Source organism: Mirounga leonina, unplaced genomic scaffold, assembly GCF_011800145.1.
Source record: "Mirounga leonina isolate KUSES-001 unplaced genomic scaffold, KU_Mleo_1.0 Mir_153, whole genome shotgun sequence".
In the NCBI taxonomy this organism is placed as follows: domain Eukaryota; kingdom Metazoa; phylum Chordata; class Mammalia; order Carnivora; family Phocidae; genus Mirounga; species Mirounga leonina.
The window spans coordinates 8,637,374-8,653,837 of record NW_023270387.1 but is presented as its reverse complement, the minus strand read 5'-3'; the positions used below and the strand labels follow the sequence as shown (position 1 = coordinate 8,653,837).

At 42.6% G+C, this 16,464-nt stretch overlaps 1 protein-coding gene across 6 annotated transcripts in view; it reads right to left on the bottom strand.

Annotated features, from left to right (window-relative positions):
* Positions 1-16,464, bottom strand: part of DIXDC1 (DIX domain containing 1) — a 59,892-nt gene that overhangs the window by 37,354 nt on the left and 6,074 nt on the right. For 5 of the 6 annotated variants that reach the window (XM_035008934.1, XM_035008927.1, XM_035008926.1 and 2 more), the window contains one exon: positions 68-197. In XM_035008934.1, the coding sequence (XP_034864825.1) occupies positions 68-197 (130 nt within the window). Of the gene's footprint in view, positions 1-67; positions 198-705; positions 819-16,464 lie in introns of those variants that run through there. The other variant, XM_035008932.1, reaches the window with a different exon arrangement.

Here is a 16,464-nt window from a genome sequence, read left to right as displayed (position 1 = left end):
CAGCTCTGGAGGGCATGTGGAGGATAAAGAAGGCATGTTCTGGCATCAGAGTCCAGGGCCAACTGACCAACGATCTCGATGAGATACGCCAGGATCACCCCATCCCGAAGATCCTGTCGCAGGTCCTGCACCGGCTTCACTGCTGGCCTCTTCTTGAGCTGTACATTCACCCAGGCCACATACGCCTGAAGCTGTTGCTGGAAAATCAATGGCGGAAATAAGAGAAAGGTTGCGTATCATTCTTCTCCTCTGCCCTGCACCTTCTAAGGCAGCATTTGACAATGGGCTGTGGTGGGAAATCCATATCCAGAGGGAGGAGGAGGTTTCAAGGAAATAAAGAAGAAAGATGGTCAAACATGGAGCATGTGCTAAAATTTCTAGTTTAATGCTAATCTTCAGGGAAAGTTAACCGCTGACTTGGTGGCAGTGTAGACACGGATAAGCAGATGAGTGTTTCAATGACGAGGACTCCTGCTTTCCTTGTGTTTTCTCTGTTGAGCAGGGATGAGGCCCAGCAAGAAGCACAGCCAGTTTTCGGGTGTAATCACTGCTGCCAGCAACCCACTGTGCTTCCAGGAACGATCACCCGTGTCTCGAATGCACAATGGACAGTGATACTCAGAAGGCCGGTCTTGGGGAACTAGGAATAAACAGCAAACCTGCTCAGAACCGCCTCTCCCATCGCTCTTCACAATGAGACTTAACTGAAATCATCTCAGGGTCAACCCAAGATTTAGTCTCCTGAGCCCATAATCCTGGGATTGCTACACAGTTAGTGTTAATCCGTGCTTCATAACGCCAAAGAGGATCTAGTTGCCTAAAACCTGCACAAAGAGGGAAAAGAAAGGCTTTGGTGAGCAGTGCCCTGAAGACTTGGGCAGGGGGGAGGGAGAACTTTCATTTATTGTGAGACTAAGCCAGCCAGTATCATCAGAAGCCTGATGGGCCCAGATAGGGACATATGACTCATCCCCGTCCTAGGATAACCTTACATATTCCATTTTCTCCCTTACACAAAGCCTGCAGTCAGGTGTTTATTCTGATTATGCATTTTTTTCTGGAGATGGGCACTAAATACCAAAATAACATGTGAACAATGTCCCAGAAGCAGCATCAGCTCTGTCTGGTTTCTGTAGAAGCCCAAGACCCTGAACGTAAAAATCAGGTTCAAGGGCTAATGGGTATTAAGTTACAATCTGGTTAAAGAACACTTGATTTCTAAGCCGCAAGTACTTCGTCAATGAAATGATATTGGAAATTACTCCCTGACTGCTTCCTGAGCTTAAATTAAATCTTCATTATTTTCTCTGTGTCGATATGTGGGAATAAATGAAGTCTTTGTAAGACAGTACTAAGGCAATAATCTATCAGCTGCTGACAAACTGTAGGAAGTGCGTTATCAGCAGGTGGTGTGGGTAGGAATCCAATACCTGCATGAACTACACACTAGTTTTGGTGTTTGATGTGTGTTTTATTGTATTAATGAATGTACCTGAAATAGGACCTGCCACATAGTTGATGTCATTATTATTTTCATCATTATCACCATCTAATTCATTCTCACAAAAGCACTGAAGGGTCAGTATCCTCTCCATTCTCTGGATGAAGTTCAGAGAAGTTACGTAACTTCCCCCAACATCCCCAGCTAGGACAGAGCAGACGTGGTATTGAAACACAGGAAATGTGGTCCAAGCATTGACCAAGGACTTCGTGCTACCCAACTTACTCCGCAGAAGAGGGGTGGCTGCACCTTCTGCTTGATATGGGCCAGACTCCCGCCCAAGCTCTGCTCCTTCCCTCCTACTCCACAACCACAGCACGGTGGGAGGCAGACCAGGCAGGCAAAAGGGTACCTCTGTAGTAAACCACTCTGCTCTGGGGAAAAGGCATTAAGGGTAACAGCTGGGATCTGACCTAGCTTACATATAAAACTCCTAATCAAAAGAATATCCAGTGGAAAAAGGACAGTCTCTTCAACAAATGGTATTGGGAAAACTGGGCAGTCACATGTAGAAGAATGAAACTGGACCATTCTCTTATACCATACACAAAGATAAATTCAAAATGGATTAAAGACCTAAATGTGAGACAGGAATCCATCAAAATCCTAAAGGAGAACAAAGGCAGCAACCTCTGTGACCTCGGCTGCAACAACTTCTTGCCGGATACGTCTCCAAAGGCAAGGGAAAGAAAAGCAAAAACAAGCTTTTGGGACTTCATCAAGATAAAAAGCTTCTGCGCAGCAAAGGGAACAGCCAACAAAACTAAAAGGCAACCTACGGGATGGGACAAGATATTTGCAAATGACATATCAGATAAAGGGCTAGTATCCAAAATCTATAAAGAACTTCTCAAACTCAACACCCAAAAACAAATAATCCAGTCAAGAAATGGGCAGAAGAAATGAACAGACATTTCTCCAAAGAAGACATACAAATGGCCAACAGACACATGAAAAAATGCTAAACATCACTTTGCATCAGGGAAATACAAATCAAAACCACAATGAGATACCACCTCACACCAGTCAGAATGGCTAAAATTAACAAGTCAGGAAACAACAGATGTTGGCGAGGATGCAGAGAAAGGGGAACCCTCCTACACTGTTGGTGGGAATGCAAGCTGGTGCAGCCACTCCGGAAAACAGCATGGAGGTTCCTCAAAAAGTTAAAAATAGAGCTACCCTACGACCCAGCAATTGCACTACTAGGTATTTACCCCAGAGATACAAATGTAGTGATCCGAAGGGGTATGTGCACCCCAATGTTTATAGCAGCAATGTCCACAGTAGCCAAACTGTGGAGGGGGCCGAGATGGCCATGGACGGATGAATGGATAAAGAAGATGTGTTCATATATACAATGGAATATTACTCTGCCATCAGAAAGAATGAATACTTACTATTTACATTGACATGAATGGACCTGGAGGGTATTATGCTGAGCAAAATAAGTCAATCAGAGAAAAACAATTATCATATGGTTTCACTCATATGTGGAATATAAGAAACAGCACACAGGATCATAGGGGAAGGGAGGGAAAACTGAATGGGAAGTCATCAGAGGAGAGACAAATCATGAGAGACTCTTAACTCTAGGAAACAAACTGAGGGTTGCTGGAGGGGAGGTGGGGGCGGATGGGATAACTGGGTGATGGGCATGAAGGAGGGCACGTGATGTGATGAGCACTGGGTATTACACGCAACTGATGAATTACTGAACTCTACATCTGAAAACTAATGATGTACTATATGTTGGCTAACTGAATTTAAATAATTATAAAAAACCCCCTCCTAACCAATCTCCCTGTACCTAATATCATCTTCAACCCACCCTCCACACATTCCTGTTTCAAATCCCTCACTGGCCTCTCTTATCTTCAAGATAAAATGCAACCTTCTTAGCTGCATTTAGTCTCATGTGCTGGCTGCTACCTCTTCTCCAGCTTTACTCACTACCCTCCCGTATGCCTGCCACATTTCAGTTTGTCCAAACCATGCACAGTGCCCCCAACACACTGAGCCATCCAGCCACTCTCCCTCCCTGAGCCTGGTGCCCTCCTCTTAAGGTTCAGCTCAAGCATCACCTTTCGGGCGCCTGGGTGGCTCAGTTGGTTAAGCGACTGCCTTCGGCTCAGGTCATGATCCTGGAGTCCCGGGATCGAGTCCCGTATCGGGCTCCCTGCTCAGCGAAGAGCCTGCTTCTCCCTCTGACCCTCCCCCCTCTCCTGCTCTCTCTCTCTCAAATAAATAAATAAAATCTTTTAAAAAAAAAAGCATCACCTTTCCCAGGAAGCCTTCCCTGACCCTCCCACACACTTCAGCTCTGATCTTGAGGATGTCCTGTGTCACACAGGGCTCTCAGAGCACCAGCCCAACCTGAGCCCACACTCTGGGGGTTGGGGAGGGGTGGCAAAGGGGACAGTGAGCTCAAAGGAGCTCAGGTCTGAACTATGCTCTATGCAGGGAGTGACAACAGTTCAGAATTATTGGACTTTAGAGTAACAGGTGCATGACAAATATTTGAGTTGATGAATCATTTGTAACATTTCGTCAGGCTGAGACTTAAAGTGACTGCAAAAGTTAATAATGCAGGGGCAGACGAGAACAAATGGTTTACGTTAGGCCAAGATCATTTCTACTTGAATAACCACAGCCTTCTGTTGGCTATTGAATAGAAGTCCTGTCTGATACAAAACTGATCAGAGGTTCTAACAGTACTTTTCATGCACATTAATCTCAGCTCTCGTCTTCAACAAAAGAGGATTCTACAGCATGAACAATAATAATAGTCACCACTGTTCTGAACACCTACTCTGTGTCAAGAGTTATACTAGGTCCCTCATTCATTCATTCATTCATTCATTCATTTATAAACCCTATGCCCAATTTGGGGCTAGAACCCACAACCCCAAGATCAAGAGTCACATGCTCTACCTACTGGGCCAGCCAGGCGCCCCTCTGCTAGGTCCCCCATGAACACATTTTTCCTAATGCTAATAGGCCAGGGAGATTTTACTGTATCTCTATTGTCGATTGGAAACTGGGACTCAAAAAAGGTGAAATAACTTGTTCCAGGTCACCCAAACAGTAAACCATGACTATGAAATTCTAACTCCCAAGCCAATGTTCTTTTCACTGGACCACACTATCACCTAAATGAATGTATCCCTGAGGTTTCAGTGAATCTCCCTAAAACTCTCAGAAGTCACCTTAGTCTACACCAGTTTCTCCCCCACATCCAGTGCTTGGGTCTCTTGAGTAATAATCTACACTAAGTAGCTGTCTACTACTCCAAGTATGGTCCACAGGCCAGCAGCATCAGCATCACCTGGGAGCCCATCAGAAATGCCGACTCTCAGGCTCCAATCCAGCCCTACTCCATCAGGACCCATACTTTAAACAGATCTCCTAGTGATTCATACACACATTAAAGTTTGAGAAGCACTGTTCCCATCCCTGGTTGTGCATCAAGATCACAAGGGAAGCTTTTAAAAAACACAGACATGTAGACATTATCCCATTGAATTTTCTCCAGGGGGTATAACTTAGAAAGCTTTATTTTTCCCAAGTTCCCTCATACGATTCTTGAAGAGCTAACCTGAGTCTTCTAGCTAAACACTCCAGTTCCCTTAATGAAGGGGTTTCCTATACCCTGATTACCCATCAGAAGCACCGGTGAAGCTTTTTAAAAATACTAATGTCTGGGGCCCACCACAGACCAGTCAGAACTTCTGACGGTAGGGCCCAGGTATATCAATATTCCTTAAGTGCTCCTACATATATCCAGTTGCGAGCCAAGGTCAACACCCCTTACATAAAATGGTTTCAAGTATTATTGATCTCCTGTCTAAATCTCTCTGAAACCAAGACATCTAGAACCTAACATAATACTCTGGGTATAAAAGGAGACATGAAGATTCCTCATTCTAGACATTTCTTTTTTTTTTTTTTTCTTTCCTTCTTTCTTCCTTCCTTGGCCACCAGAAAACACTGTCGACCCACACTAGTGGGTTATTCAAAACCCCTAAGTATTATTTTTATTTTGTTAAGTGTTCGTTTTGAAATAATTTCATACTTACATGAAAGTAACAAAAATGGTATAGAGAGTTCCCCAATCCCCATTCCCTAGCTTCCCCAAATGTTTACATCTTACAGAACCACAGTACAAGATCAGAACAGGTCATCCACACTAATACAATACCATTAACTAATCTCCAGACCATATTCAAACTTCACCAATTGTCCCACTGTCCTTTTACCATCCAAGATCTCACACTATGCTTAGCTGTCATGTCTCGTTGGTCTCCTCCAATCTGGGACAGTTGCTAAATCTTTCTCTTTCATGATCTTGACAATTTTGAAGAATATTGCCCAGTTATTCTGTACATTGTCCCTCAACTTGGGTTTTTCTGAAATTTCTTACTGATTAAATTCAGGTTATAGATTTTGGGCAAGAATAACACAGAAGTCCTATTGTACCCTTCGCAGTGCATCATATCAACAGGCACATGATGCCAATACATCTCATTATTGGTAAAATTAATTGTGATCAAATGGTTAGAGTAGTGTCTGCCAGGTTTCCCTACTGCAAAGTTGCCATTTTCCCCTTGTAATTGGTAAGTATATTGTGGGAAAATGCTTTGAGACTATGAAAATATCCTTTTTCTCATCATCACTTTACCTCTCCATTTTAAATTGAACATCGATTTTTCTTTCCTGAAAAATCATTGAGTTTTCTTTTCCTGATTGATTACTATGACATTCCCCAAATGATGATTTTCTAATTCCATCATTCCTTCTACAGTTATTAATTGGAATTCCTAATATGAGGAGGAGTTCTCCCTTCTCCCCCTATTAACTTATTTACATCAGTATGGGCTCACGGGTATTTATTTCACTTTTATTTATTTATTATATTAATCCATTACTATCATTATTTATTTTGCTGCTCAAATTGGGACGAATGTTGGTTTCTGTATCCTTTTCATATGCTCCAGTCACTTTTTAAAAAATTGTGGTGGGGGCACCTGGGTGGCTCAGTTGCTTAAGCGACTGCCTTCAGCTCAGGTCATGATCCCAGGGTTCTGGGATCGAGCCCCACATTGGGCTCCCTGCACAGCAGGGAGCCTCCTTCTCCCTCTCCCTCTGCTTCTTCCCCTGCTTGTGCTCTCTCTCTCTCTCTCTCTCTCTGTCAAATAAATAAATAAAATATTTTTAAAAAATAAAATAAATAAGGCGCCTGGGTGGCTCAGTTGGTTGGGTGACTGCCTTCGGCTCAGGTCATGATCCCGGAGTCCTGGGATCGAGTCCCACGTTGGGCTCCCTGCTCAGTGGGGAGCCTGCTTCTCCCTCTGACCCTCTCCCCTCTCATGCTGTTTCTCTCTCTCTCTCTCAAATAAATAAATAAAATCTTCAAAAAAAATTAAAAAAATTAAAAAAGTACCTCTTGTTTAAAAAATAAATAAATAAATAAAATAAATAAAAAATTGTGGTAAAAAACACATAACATAAAATTTGTCATCTCAACTATTTTTAAGTGTACAGTTCAGTAATGTTAAGTATGTTCACACTGTTGTGCAATGAATCTACAGGTATTTCTCATGTTGCAAAATTGAAACCCTGCACCCGTTAAAGAACAAATCCCACTTCCCCCTCCTCTCAGCCCCTGGCAACCACCATTGTACTTTCTATGAATTTGAATACTTTAGATAACTCAAATACTGGAATCATACAGTATGATGCCTTTTTGTGATTGGCTTATTTCACTTAGCATAATGTCCTCAAGGTTCATCCATATTATAGCATGTGTCAGAATTTCCTTCCTTTTTAAGACTGAATAATATTCACTTGTATGTTTACACCACATATTGCTTATCCATTCATCTGTTGATAGACACGTGGGTTACTTCTGTTGTGAATACTGCTGCTATGAACATGAGTGTGCGAATACCTCTTCAAGATCCCACTTTCAATTCTTTTGGATACAGACCCAGAAGTAGGACTGCTGGATCATATGGCCCGATCATGTTTTTTGAACACTTCCTTACCTTCTGGCATCAGAAGATATTCCACACTCCTCATCTTGTACTTTCCTTGCCCAGCTCTGGAATCAGCTATTTCTCAAAAGAACTCCGATTCTTTTTATTGGAGAAGAGCTTTTAGAAACCAAACTTTGGGCATGAGTTGTGCTCATTGTTACTGCGGTAACATTCTTGGCCCTCTCAGTAGTAGAGTAGGAAATACGTGGATATAGACACACAGACACACATGTCTGCATTTACTTATCTTGACAGAGAGACATACCAGGAATTACAGCATAAATTACACGGATCCCTCCTCTAACCCAACCCACAGAATTCACTCCTTCCAGTCCCTTTTCTTCATTGTAACTCCTTTCTCCCAGTGAGAAACCCGACTCTTACTCTCCTCTATATATTTACTAATATTTGCTCAATCCTAGAGAACATATAAAACAGCATCAGACTTGCTAACTCATACCGTGTGAAAAATTACTAACCACAGGGGTGCCTGGGTGGCTCAGATGGTCATGATCCTGGCGTCCTGGGATTGAGCCCCGCATCGGGCTTCCTGCTGAGCGGGGAGCCTGCTTCTCCCTCTCCCTCTGCCTCTCTCCCTGCTCATGCTCTCTCCCTCTCTCTCTCTCTCTGTATCTCTGTGTCTCAAATGAATAAATTAAAAAAAAAATTACTAACCACAATATAGTATTTGTGCATAGTTCTTTTTGTCTTTAGTCTTACAGTATTAGTCAAAATACTGATTCAAAGTCACTTAAGTTAGTTCCCCACCCCCTTTGGTATGGTTCTGTTCTTCATTTGTAATACAGTGGGTTCATTTCTTAGTATCAGTAGTCCATTGTGGGTTCCCCCCACATTTAGGATGATTAGGTTAAAGATTAACAAGATTCCAAAAGTCAAAGCTATACAAAAACATCTAGTCAGGAAGGTGTCACCCCCCACCCCATCACTCTTTCTACTCCACTCCCTCCTCTGAGTTCTTTCCACCCTCTCCTACTCACTCCACACATAACCAACTTCGTGAGCTCCACTTTTTCCTTTCTTTCTTGTGTGAAAAATAGCACGGCATTGATATTCTCTTTGCACTTGTGCTTTTCACTTTGCTTCACTTAATATATTCTGGAAATCACTCCATACTGGTTTAGAGATTTTTCCTTATTCATTTTTACAGCTACTGTAGTACTCCATTATGTGGATATGCCATAATTTATTCAACCATTCTCCTATATGTGGGCATTTAGAGTTTTTCCAAGGCTTTGCAATTACAAACAATACCACAATGAGTGGCCCTATGCATGTGTATTTTCATGTTGATACAGGTCTACCTTCAGGGTAGATTCCAAGAAGTGGGATTGCTGGATCAAAAGGCAAGCAGGTGGATAATTTTATCAGATATTGCCAAATTCCCTGCCAAAAGTGTTGTATCTGTTTGCATTCCCAAAGGAATGCATGAGAGCACACTTTTCCATAGCCTTGCCAACAGAATATGTTGTCGCACTTTGAATTCTTGCCAGTGTGATGAGAAATTTTATCTTAGTGTTGTTTTAATTTTCATTTCTTTCATTATGAATTTAAACCTGTTTTTGTAGGGGCCTCTGGGTGGCTCAGTCAGTTAAGCATCTGCCTTCAGCTCAGGTCATGATCTCAGGGTCCTGGGATTGAGCCCCATTATCAGGCTCCTTGCTCAGCGGGGAGCCTGTTCCTCCCTCTCCTTCTGCCCCACCCACCATGCTCTCGCGCTAAATAAAATCTTAAAAAAACCTTCTTTTTGTAGGTTTAATAATCTATTTTATACCTTTTACCTTTTATCACTTTTTTCATATCTAAATGAATTGTCTTTTTCTCATTTTTCTATCAAAGTTTTTGGTCCTTTGTCCCTTTTTTTAGAATTTTTTTTAGAATTTTAAAGAATTTTTTATATCTTAGAAATGTTACCCTTTTGTCTTTGACATGTGTTGCAGATACTTGTTTGTCAGTTGTCTTTTGACTTCACTTATTTTGTCTTTTTGGCCATGAGTTTCTATTTTTATATAATCACACTTATTGTTTAATATATTGCCTCTGAATTCTGAATCATGGTTAGAAAGCCTTTCCCTTGATTGAGGTGAAAGAAGAATCTACCTGTTTTTTTTCTAGTTCTTGTATGGTTTCTTCTATCATTATGGTCTCTGGCTACTTTTTGGGTATATAAAGCTATTGATTTCAATATGTTAATTTTATATCCTGTTACCTTATCTTTTATTGTTTGAGTTTTATCACTAATTCTCTTCGATTTCCAGGATTATTATTTTTTTGCAAAAATAAATAGTTTTATTTCATAACTACGCCTTGTGCCTCTAATCAACTTCTCTAGTCTAATTGCGCTCGCTGATACCTCTGGTACAAAGTAGAATAGAGAATGGGCAACCTACCCTTGTTGCTAGACTTGCAGTGTTTCCCAATTTAGGAAGTTACTGGTTTTAGGACTAAGGTATATATATTTTATCATGTTAAATATACCAATCAAGTCTTATTTTCTTGACTGTTTTAATGAAGAATGGATGTTGAATTTCAATAAAAGGTCTGTCAACCTTTATTGAGATAATCTTATGATTACTTTTCCTGAGACCTATTAATACGGTATACAATACTAACGGATTTCCTAATAATGAGCCTACCTTGCATTCTTGGAATGAAACCCACCTGATGATAGTGAATTATATGTTTAATGTTGTATTCTATTTATTATTGCTATGTTAATACTATATGCATGATACTTTTTCATGAGTATTCATAAATATTAATCTGTGGTTTCCCTTTTTGCACTCTCTTTATCATGTTTAGGCATCAATATTATCTTTGCTTTTTGAAAAGAAGTAGGAAGTTTCTTTTCCTTTTCAATGCTCTGAAATAATACATAGAACATTGGAACTATCTGGTAATATGTGGCAGTTTGGTAGAATTCCGCTATGAAATAATCTGGAACTGGTACTTTTTTTGATAGCTTCTTAATAGGATTCTCTCTTTCTTCCATAGTAAATTATCTGTTTAAATTTTCTGTCCCTTTCAATGTGGGTCATCAGCATTTCCCTAGGAAATTATCCATTTCATCAAAGTTTTAAAATGTGTTCGCACAGACCTCAAAGACTCTTACTATTTGTTGCTTCAATGGTTACTTCTCCATTGTCACTTCTTATTTTGTATATTTGTGCTTTCTCCCTTTTTTCTTCTGCATTGTGTTAGCTAGCAGTTTGTCTATTTTGATAATTTTTTCAAGAAGTCTTAACCTCTAAAACCATGATACCTAGAACCAAGCACAATACTGTGGGTAAAACCAGACACTCAGCTTCTTCATCCAAAATAGTTCACATTTTTTCCTCCTCTCTCTCCCTCCTCCTCCCTTCCTCCTCCTCTTTTCTTTTTTTTGTTAGCACCTTACACTGTTGACTCACACTGAACTGTCAACCAAAACCCCTACATAATTCTTAACACGTTCTGCTATTAAACCAATCTCATCCATCTTCATTCTTGTAAAACTGGTCTTCTTGATCCATATTTACCTATAACAAATTTTACTTGTTAAATCCCATCTCACAAGATCCTTCTAGATGGTTATCATTTCATGCATTCATTTATTCAAACCAACCTATATTGCTAGGAATTGTGCCAGGTTCTGCTTTTAAAGGCACATAAATAACTATGATACAAAGGAATTATGGTGGCAATAGAGAAATACTAACAAATACTATCTGTGCACAGAAGGAGCAACAGGATGGAGGATGTGGGGATCAAGGAAGGGTCTAGAGGAAAGAAGACATTTGTCTGGTTCCCTAAGGATGTTTGCCAGTTGGAGAAGGGGAGAAGGGGAGAAGGGCATCCTAGGGAGAGGTGGTGAAAGGAAAAAGAAAGAAAGAAAGAAAGAGGGAGGGAGGAAGGGAGGAAGGAAGGGGAAAGGAAGGAAGGAAGGGAGGGAGGAAGGGAGGAAGAGGAAAGGAAGGAAGGGAGGGAGGAAGGAAGGGGAAAGGAAGGAAGAAAGGAAGGGAGGGAGGAAGGAAGGAAGGGAAAAGGAAGGAAGAAAGGAAGGGAGGGAGGAAGGAAGGCGAAAGGAAGGGAGGGAGGGAGGAAGGTGAAAGGAAGGGAGGGAGGGAGGAAGAGGGGAGGGAGGAAGGAAGGAAGAAAGGAAGGAAAGAAGGGAGGGAGGAAGGCAGGCGAAAGGAAGGGAGGGAGGGAGGAAGGGGAAAGGAAGGGAGGGAGGGAGGGAGGAAGAGGGGAGGGAGGAAGGAAGGGAGGGAAGGAGGGAGGGAGGAAGAGCAGTGAAGGCATATGGAATCCTGGAGGAAGAGCCAGCTAACAAATTCGTGTGTGGGCAGAGCCTTCAGTGGCCGGCGATGGGGAAATAGGTCAGCACAAGACCTATCTGCACTTAGACTTACAGCTCAAAGACCTGCAACAGCAACATGTGGAGTTTTGAAACAGGAGGGTGAAACAGTGAGACCTGCATCTTAGAAAGGTCACTCTGGACACACAGTAGAACACGGGATAGCACGAGGAGCATCCAGATTCGGAGAAACCAATGAGGAGACCCGGCAATAATTCAAGTGGGAGATTATGAGAACCTGAACTGAAACAGTATAATGAGAAAATTCCAGAAACAAGTCAGGTGACTGATAGGATAAAAGCAGTGACAGAAAGAGAAGGTCCAAAAAGTTATACCTGGGGGATCATTTGCTTTCACTGAGATGGAGAAAATGTGCAGAGCAAATAGTGCAGTTTTGAACCAGAGTCTGGGCTATGTGAAGCCATCAGAGCAAAGATGTTCTACAGCCAGTTGGCGAAATACAGGTGCTGGAGCACAAGAGATGGGGGCTGGGTGGGAGATGCATGTTTGAGAGTATCTGTGGGTGACAGGCACAGGCCAGGGGCAAATAAGACAGAAACTACCATCTACTGAGTGCTAACTACCTGCCAGGACTGTGCTAAGCACTCTACCACATCCTTTCCTAGGTATATAAAAATAAATGTATAATGCATATTTTAATTTTTATATAAATATTTATTTATTTATAACCCCCCCAATGCACACGCACACACGCACACACACTGATCCTGTGAGGAACTATTATTCCCATTTTACAGATGTGGAAACCAAGGTTTGAGAGCAACAACATGTGCAGGGTCACAGGGCTGGCAAGAGGCAGGAAAGGGATTTGAATTCAGTGCTGACCCCAAATCCTGGGATCTTACAATACCCCAAAAAGTAAGGTGAACTATAAAACATAATTTGGCAGGAGAGAGGTCACTGAAGGAAAAGAAGAAAATGAAAATGTACTGACTGCCAACTCTTGTCAGCCACTGAATGAGGCACTTTTTATGCATTATCTCCTCTAATTCTCATACCCAATCATTAAAATCTGTATTATTAGTCCCATTTCTTATGGAAAAACTTGCTCAAGACCACAGCACTGATAAATGGCAAAAAAAAAAAAAAAAGGTGGGGGGATTTGAAAGCCCTCTATCTTAGTCCAAAGAATATAGTGAGCAAAAAATAAAATTATTGGGGTACCTGGCCAGCTCAGTTGATAGAGCATACAACTCTTGATCTCGGAGACGTGAGTTCAGCCCCGCATTGGGCATAGAGATTACTTAAATAAATAAACATTTTAAAATAAAATAATTTTAGAATAGGAAATCTGATAGATTGAAAAAGAATCTGGGGGGCGCCTGGATGGCTCAGTCGTTAAGCGTCTGCCTTCGGCTCAGGTCATGATCCCAGGGTCCTGGGATTGAGCCCCACGTCGGGCTCTCTGCTCGGCGGGAAGCCTGCTTCTCCCTCTCCCATTCCCCCTGCTTGTGTTCCCTCTCTCGCTGTCTCTCTCTCTCTGTCAAAAAATAAATAAAATCTTTAAAAAAAAAGAAAAAGAATCTGGGAATCCGGGGATGAGAGAATTTTAAGACGGGTGGTCAATAATGTCGAACACTATTGAAAAGTCAGGCTAAGGACTGAAAAGCCCATTTCGATTAATAATTAACAGGCTTTGGTGACCTTTTTGAGAACAGATACTATAGAGTGGTGGGTTAAAAGTCAGAGGGCAGCAAAAAGAGAAGACACCAGGAAGCAGGTAAACCCAGGCAGTGAGGTATTAGCTGGAGGGGAAGGTGGAATAGGGAACAAAGGTGTTTTAGGATGAGAGGACATCTGGAGGCTGAGATGAGGGGTAGGTGGAGGAGAAACAGACACAACGGGAGGGTGTGAATGATGGGGCAAGGTTTCAGAGGAGAGGACAAGGGCCCCTTCCTCCTCTGATCATTAGGAGGCAGGAGAAGGTACTTTTGTAGAGAAGTCTGGAGGTGGGGAAAAGGTGTAACTGAACTAACATGAGTTTGCTCATACAAAGGAAATTTTATTTGTAGCAGATAAGGAGATCACAGGGGATGATTTCTAAAGCTGCAACTGCCCAAGCAAAGGTGGATGGGTTCCTTTTATTTAGGGTTAGGATGAATATTTAGAAAGAGGAGCCCTGCCATCGTATGTAGAGGGGGGCATAAGGTCACACATGAACCCTAAGGTAACATGCCTAGACATATGTTGTGCTCCATCCTGGGCAGAGATTTTAGCATTATAATGAGTTGAAGGTAACTGTCGGTCACTCCATGGGTCACTCCATGGTCCATCTGCGCAGGCAGGAGTCAGGGGTTAAGCTCAAACTGGTCTGGGCAGTCTGGGCAGTGACTGCTCGAGGAGTATAGTTTCGGTTTACAGCCATGGGGTCTTTCATCTGAGTTAAGAGAGAAACTGGAAAGAAGAGCTCCAGGAACAATGAGGGACAAAGATCAGTGGGTATACACAGGTGAACAGTAAAGGTCAGGTCTTGGGATCTAGCTGCTAACCAGGGCAGTGGAAGGAGCTCCAGTGCAATCGCCCCTCTTCACTATGAAGTCGGCCCGCTTGCCGTTAATAGTGAGAGGGACAAACAGAATGAAGGAGGCTTCAGGAAGGGACACTGCAGGAAGCTGGAAAGTACAGGGAATGCTAAACATGCCCTGGAGACACCAAGTTCCTATTTTACCCAGATTCATGTCATTTAAAGAACTGATAAGCATGCAATCATTGATATCATGGATGAAATCATTGATAAAATACTTCTGATTGAAGAAGGGCCTTTCTCCTGTCGCTACTATGTCGGCATGTTGACAGAGACTCCTGAATGGCGGCGTCTCACAAAGGGACCAGAGACTCAGGACTGAGTGGGGCTACTCTCATTCACAGGTTGGGGTGCCCGGGCTTTAGGTCTCTGCCGGCCCAGGAAGTCTAATCTGGGGAGCCGAGCACTAAACCAAACCTCCTCTTTGACCTGAAGGCATCTGTACCTCACACCCAAGGGGAAGGCCAGACCCTGTTCCTGCTGTAAATGCCTACTGCTGGCTCAGAAGAAATGGATTTGAAGTACAAAGTAGACACTCAGGACGACCAGCCACACCACCACCTCCCCCACGAAGACGTTTACCTTTAAAGAGGCCTGTAGTGCAAGCCTAGGCCCTGAGTAGCTCTACTGCTTGGTTTTAAAAATTACTAGAGCTACTTCAGCAGCAGATGAAAGACCATATGCTTTTTGCAAGAGGCTGTTACTCTCTCGGGGTTGGATCGGTAGTTTTATTTTTCTCTCTCCTCCTCCTCCTCCCTCCTTACTCTCTCGGGTTGGACTAGTAGTTTTCTTCTCCTCCCCTCCTCCTCCTTCTTTTTTTGGCCCCATAGTCTTTTCTCAAATTCTAACTCGTGTGAAAGGCAGATATGTAAAATAGAGAAAAGCTTCCCTGGTTAGGGCCAGCGTGGGGGACCCAGAGCCTAGCTCACTCACCCTCTTTTTCTCCACCTCCAACCCCCTACCCCAGAGACATGAAATAACTTCTTAAGGGCTTCTTGCAGCAGGTGGGAAAAAAAAAAAAAAACACTAAACGGTTTAGTTCTAGCACTATCGCTTTATCAGTCAATTATTCAGTGACAACAAGATGCAATAGGTTTGGCAAAATGAAAATATCTGGAATATTAAGATATACTTCTTGAATATGCCTCTAGTTCTTGTTCTGTTTCCAACAACAACAGCTGGAGAATCACAGCAGGACAATAGGTGCAAGTCTAGCCCACGGGGTTAGGTATAGTAACAGCTCTTGGGGTGGCTGCCCAGGTCACAGTGATTCTCCTTCTGTAGAAACGTTCCCCCTCTGTAGACACAGTGTGGGCCCCAGGACTCGACTGCTATGATATCACCCCCCCCCCATGGCCACAGCTCACTGGTCCAGCTGAGTTGACTGTTCAAGTCCAGCCAATCTCCGGAATTTTATGATCTGGCCTTCAGGAAGAGAATCCGTCTCCATCTCCCCACCCATCTCTTTTTGACAAAGTTGTAAGATAAAAAACTTAGATGTTGCCGTAGGCCATGCTGCCCACCTGCAAGAGAAAAGCCATACGGAGTGAAAGGGAATAAAGCCACCCTGCAGAAAGCACCAGAGATAAATGGCAAAGAGCAGAGGGAGGGAGGCTCCCAGCATTTGAGTTCTTGATTTTCATTGAGACTCTGCTCCATTCTTGCCCTTTTGCATGGTTTAATTTTTCAGCTTTTCCTTGGATTCCCTGAGTCAGTAAATTCCACTTTGTATTTCTGCTAGCTCAAGCTGGGTTCTTGGCACTTGCACTTGCCACCAAAGTAGCAGGACAATCAAACATACAGCGTCGGTGACAGCACAGAACTAACCTTGGTCCAGAATTAACATCTCTAACTTGTTCTGGGGAAGGTAGAAAGCTGCCTGTGTAATCCAGAAGTCTAGAAAGACGGGGCTTTTCTGACAGTCCTTTGAGTCAGGCATCAGGGGGGAGAAAAGTAGAATAGTAGAAACTTAGATTAAACTTAGATTAAACTCAGCGGCCACAGGGAAAGCTGGCTGAGCAGGATT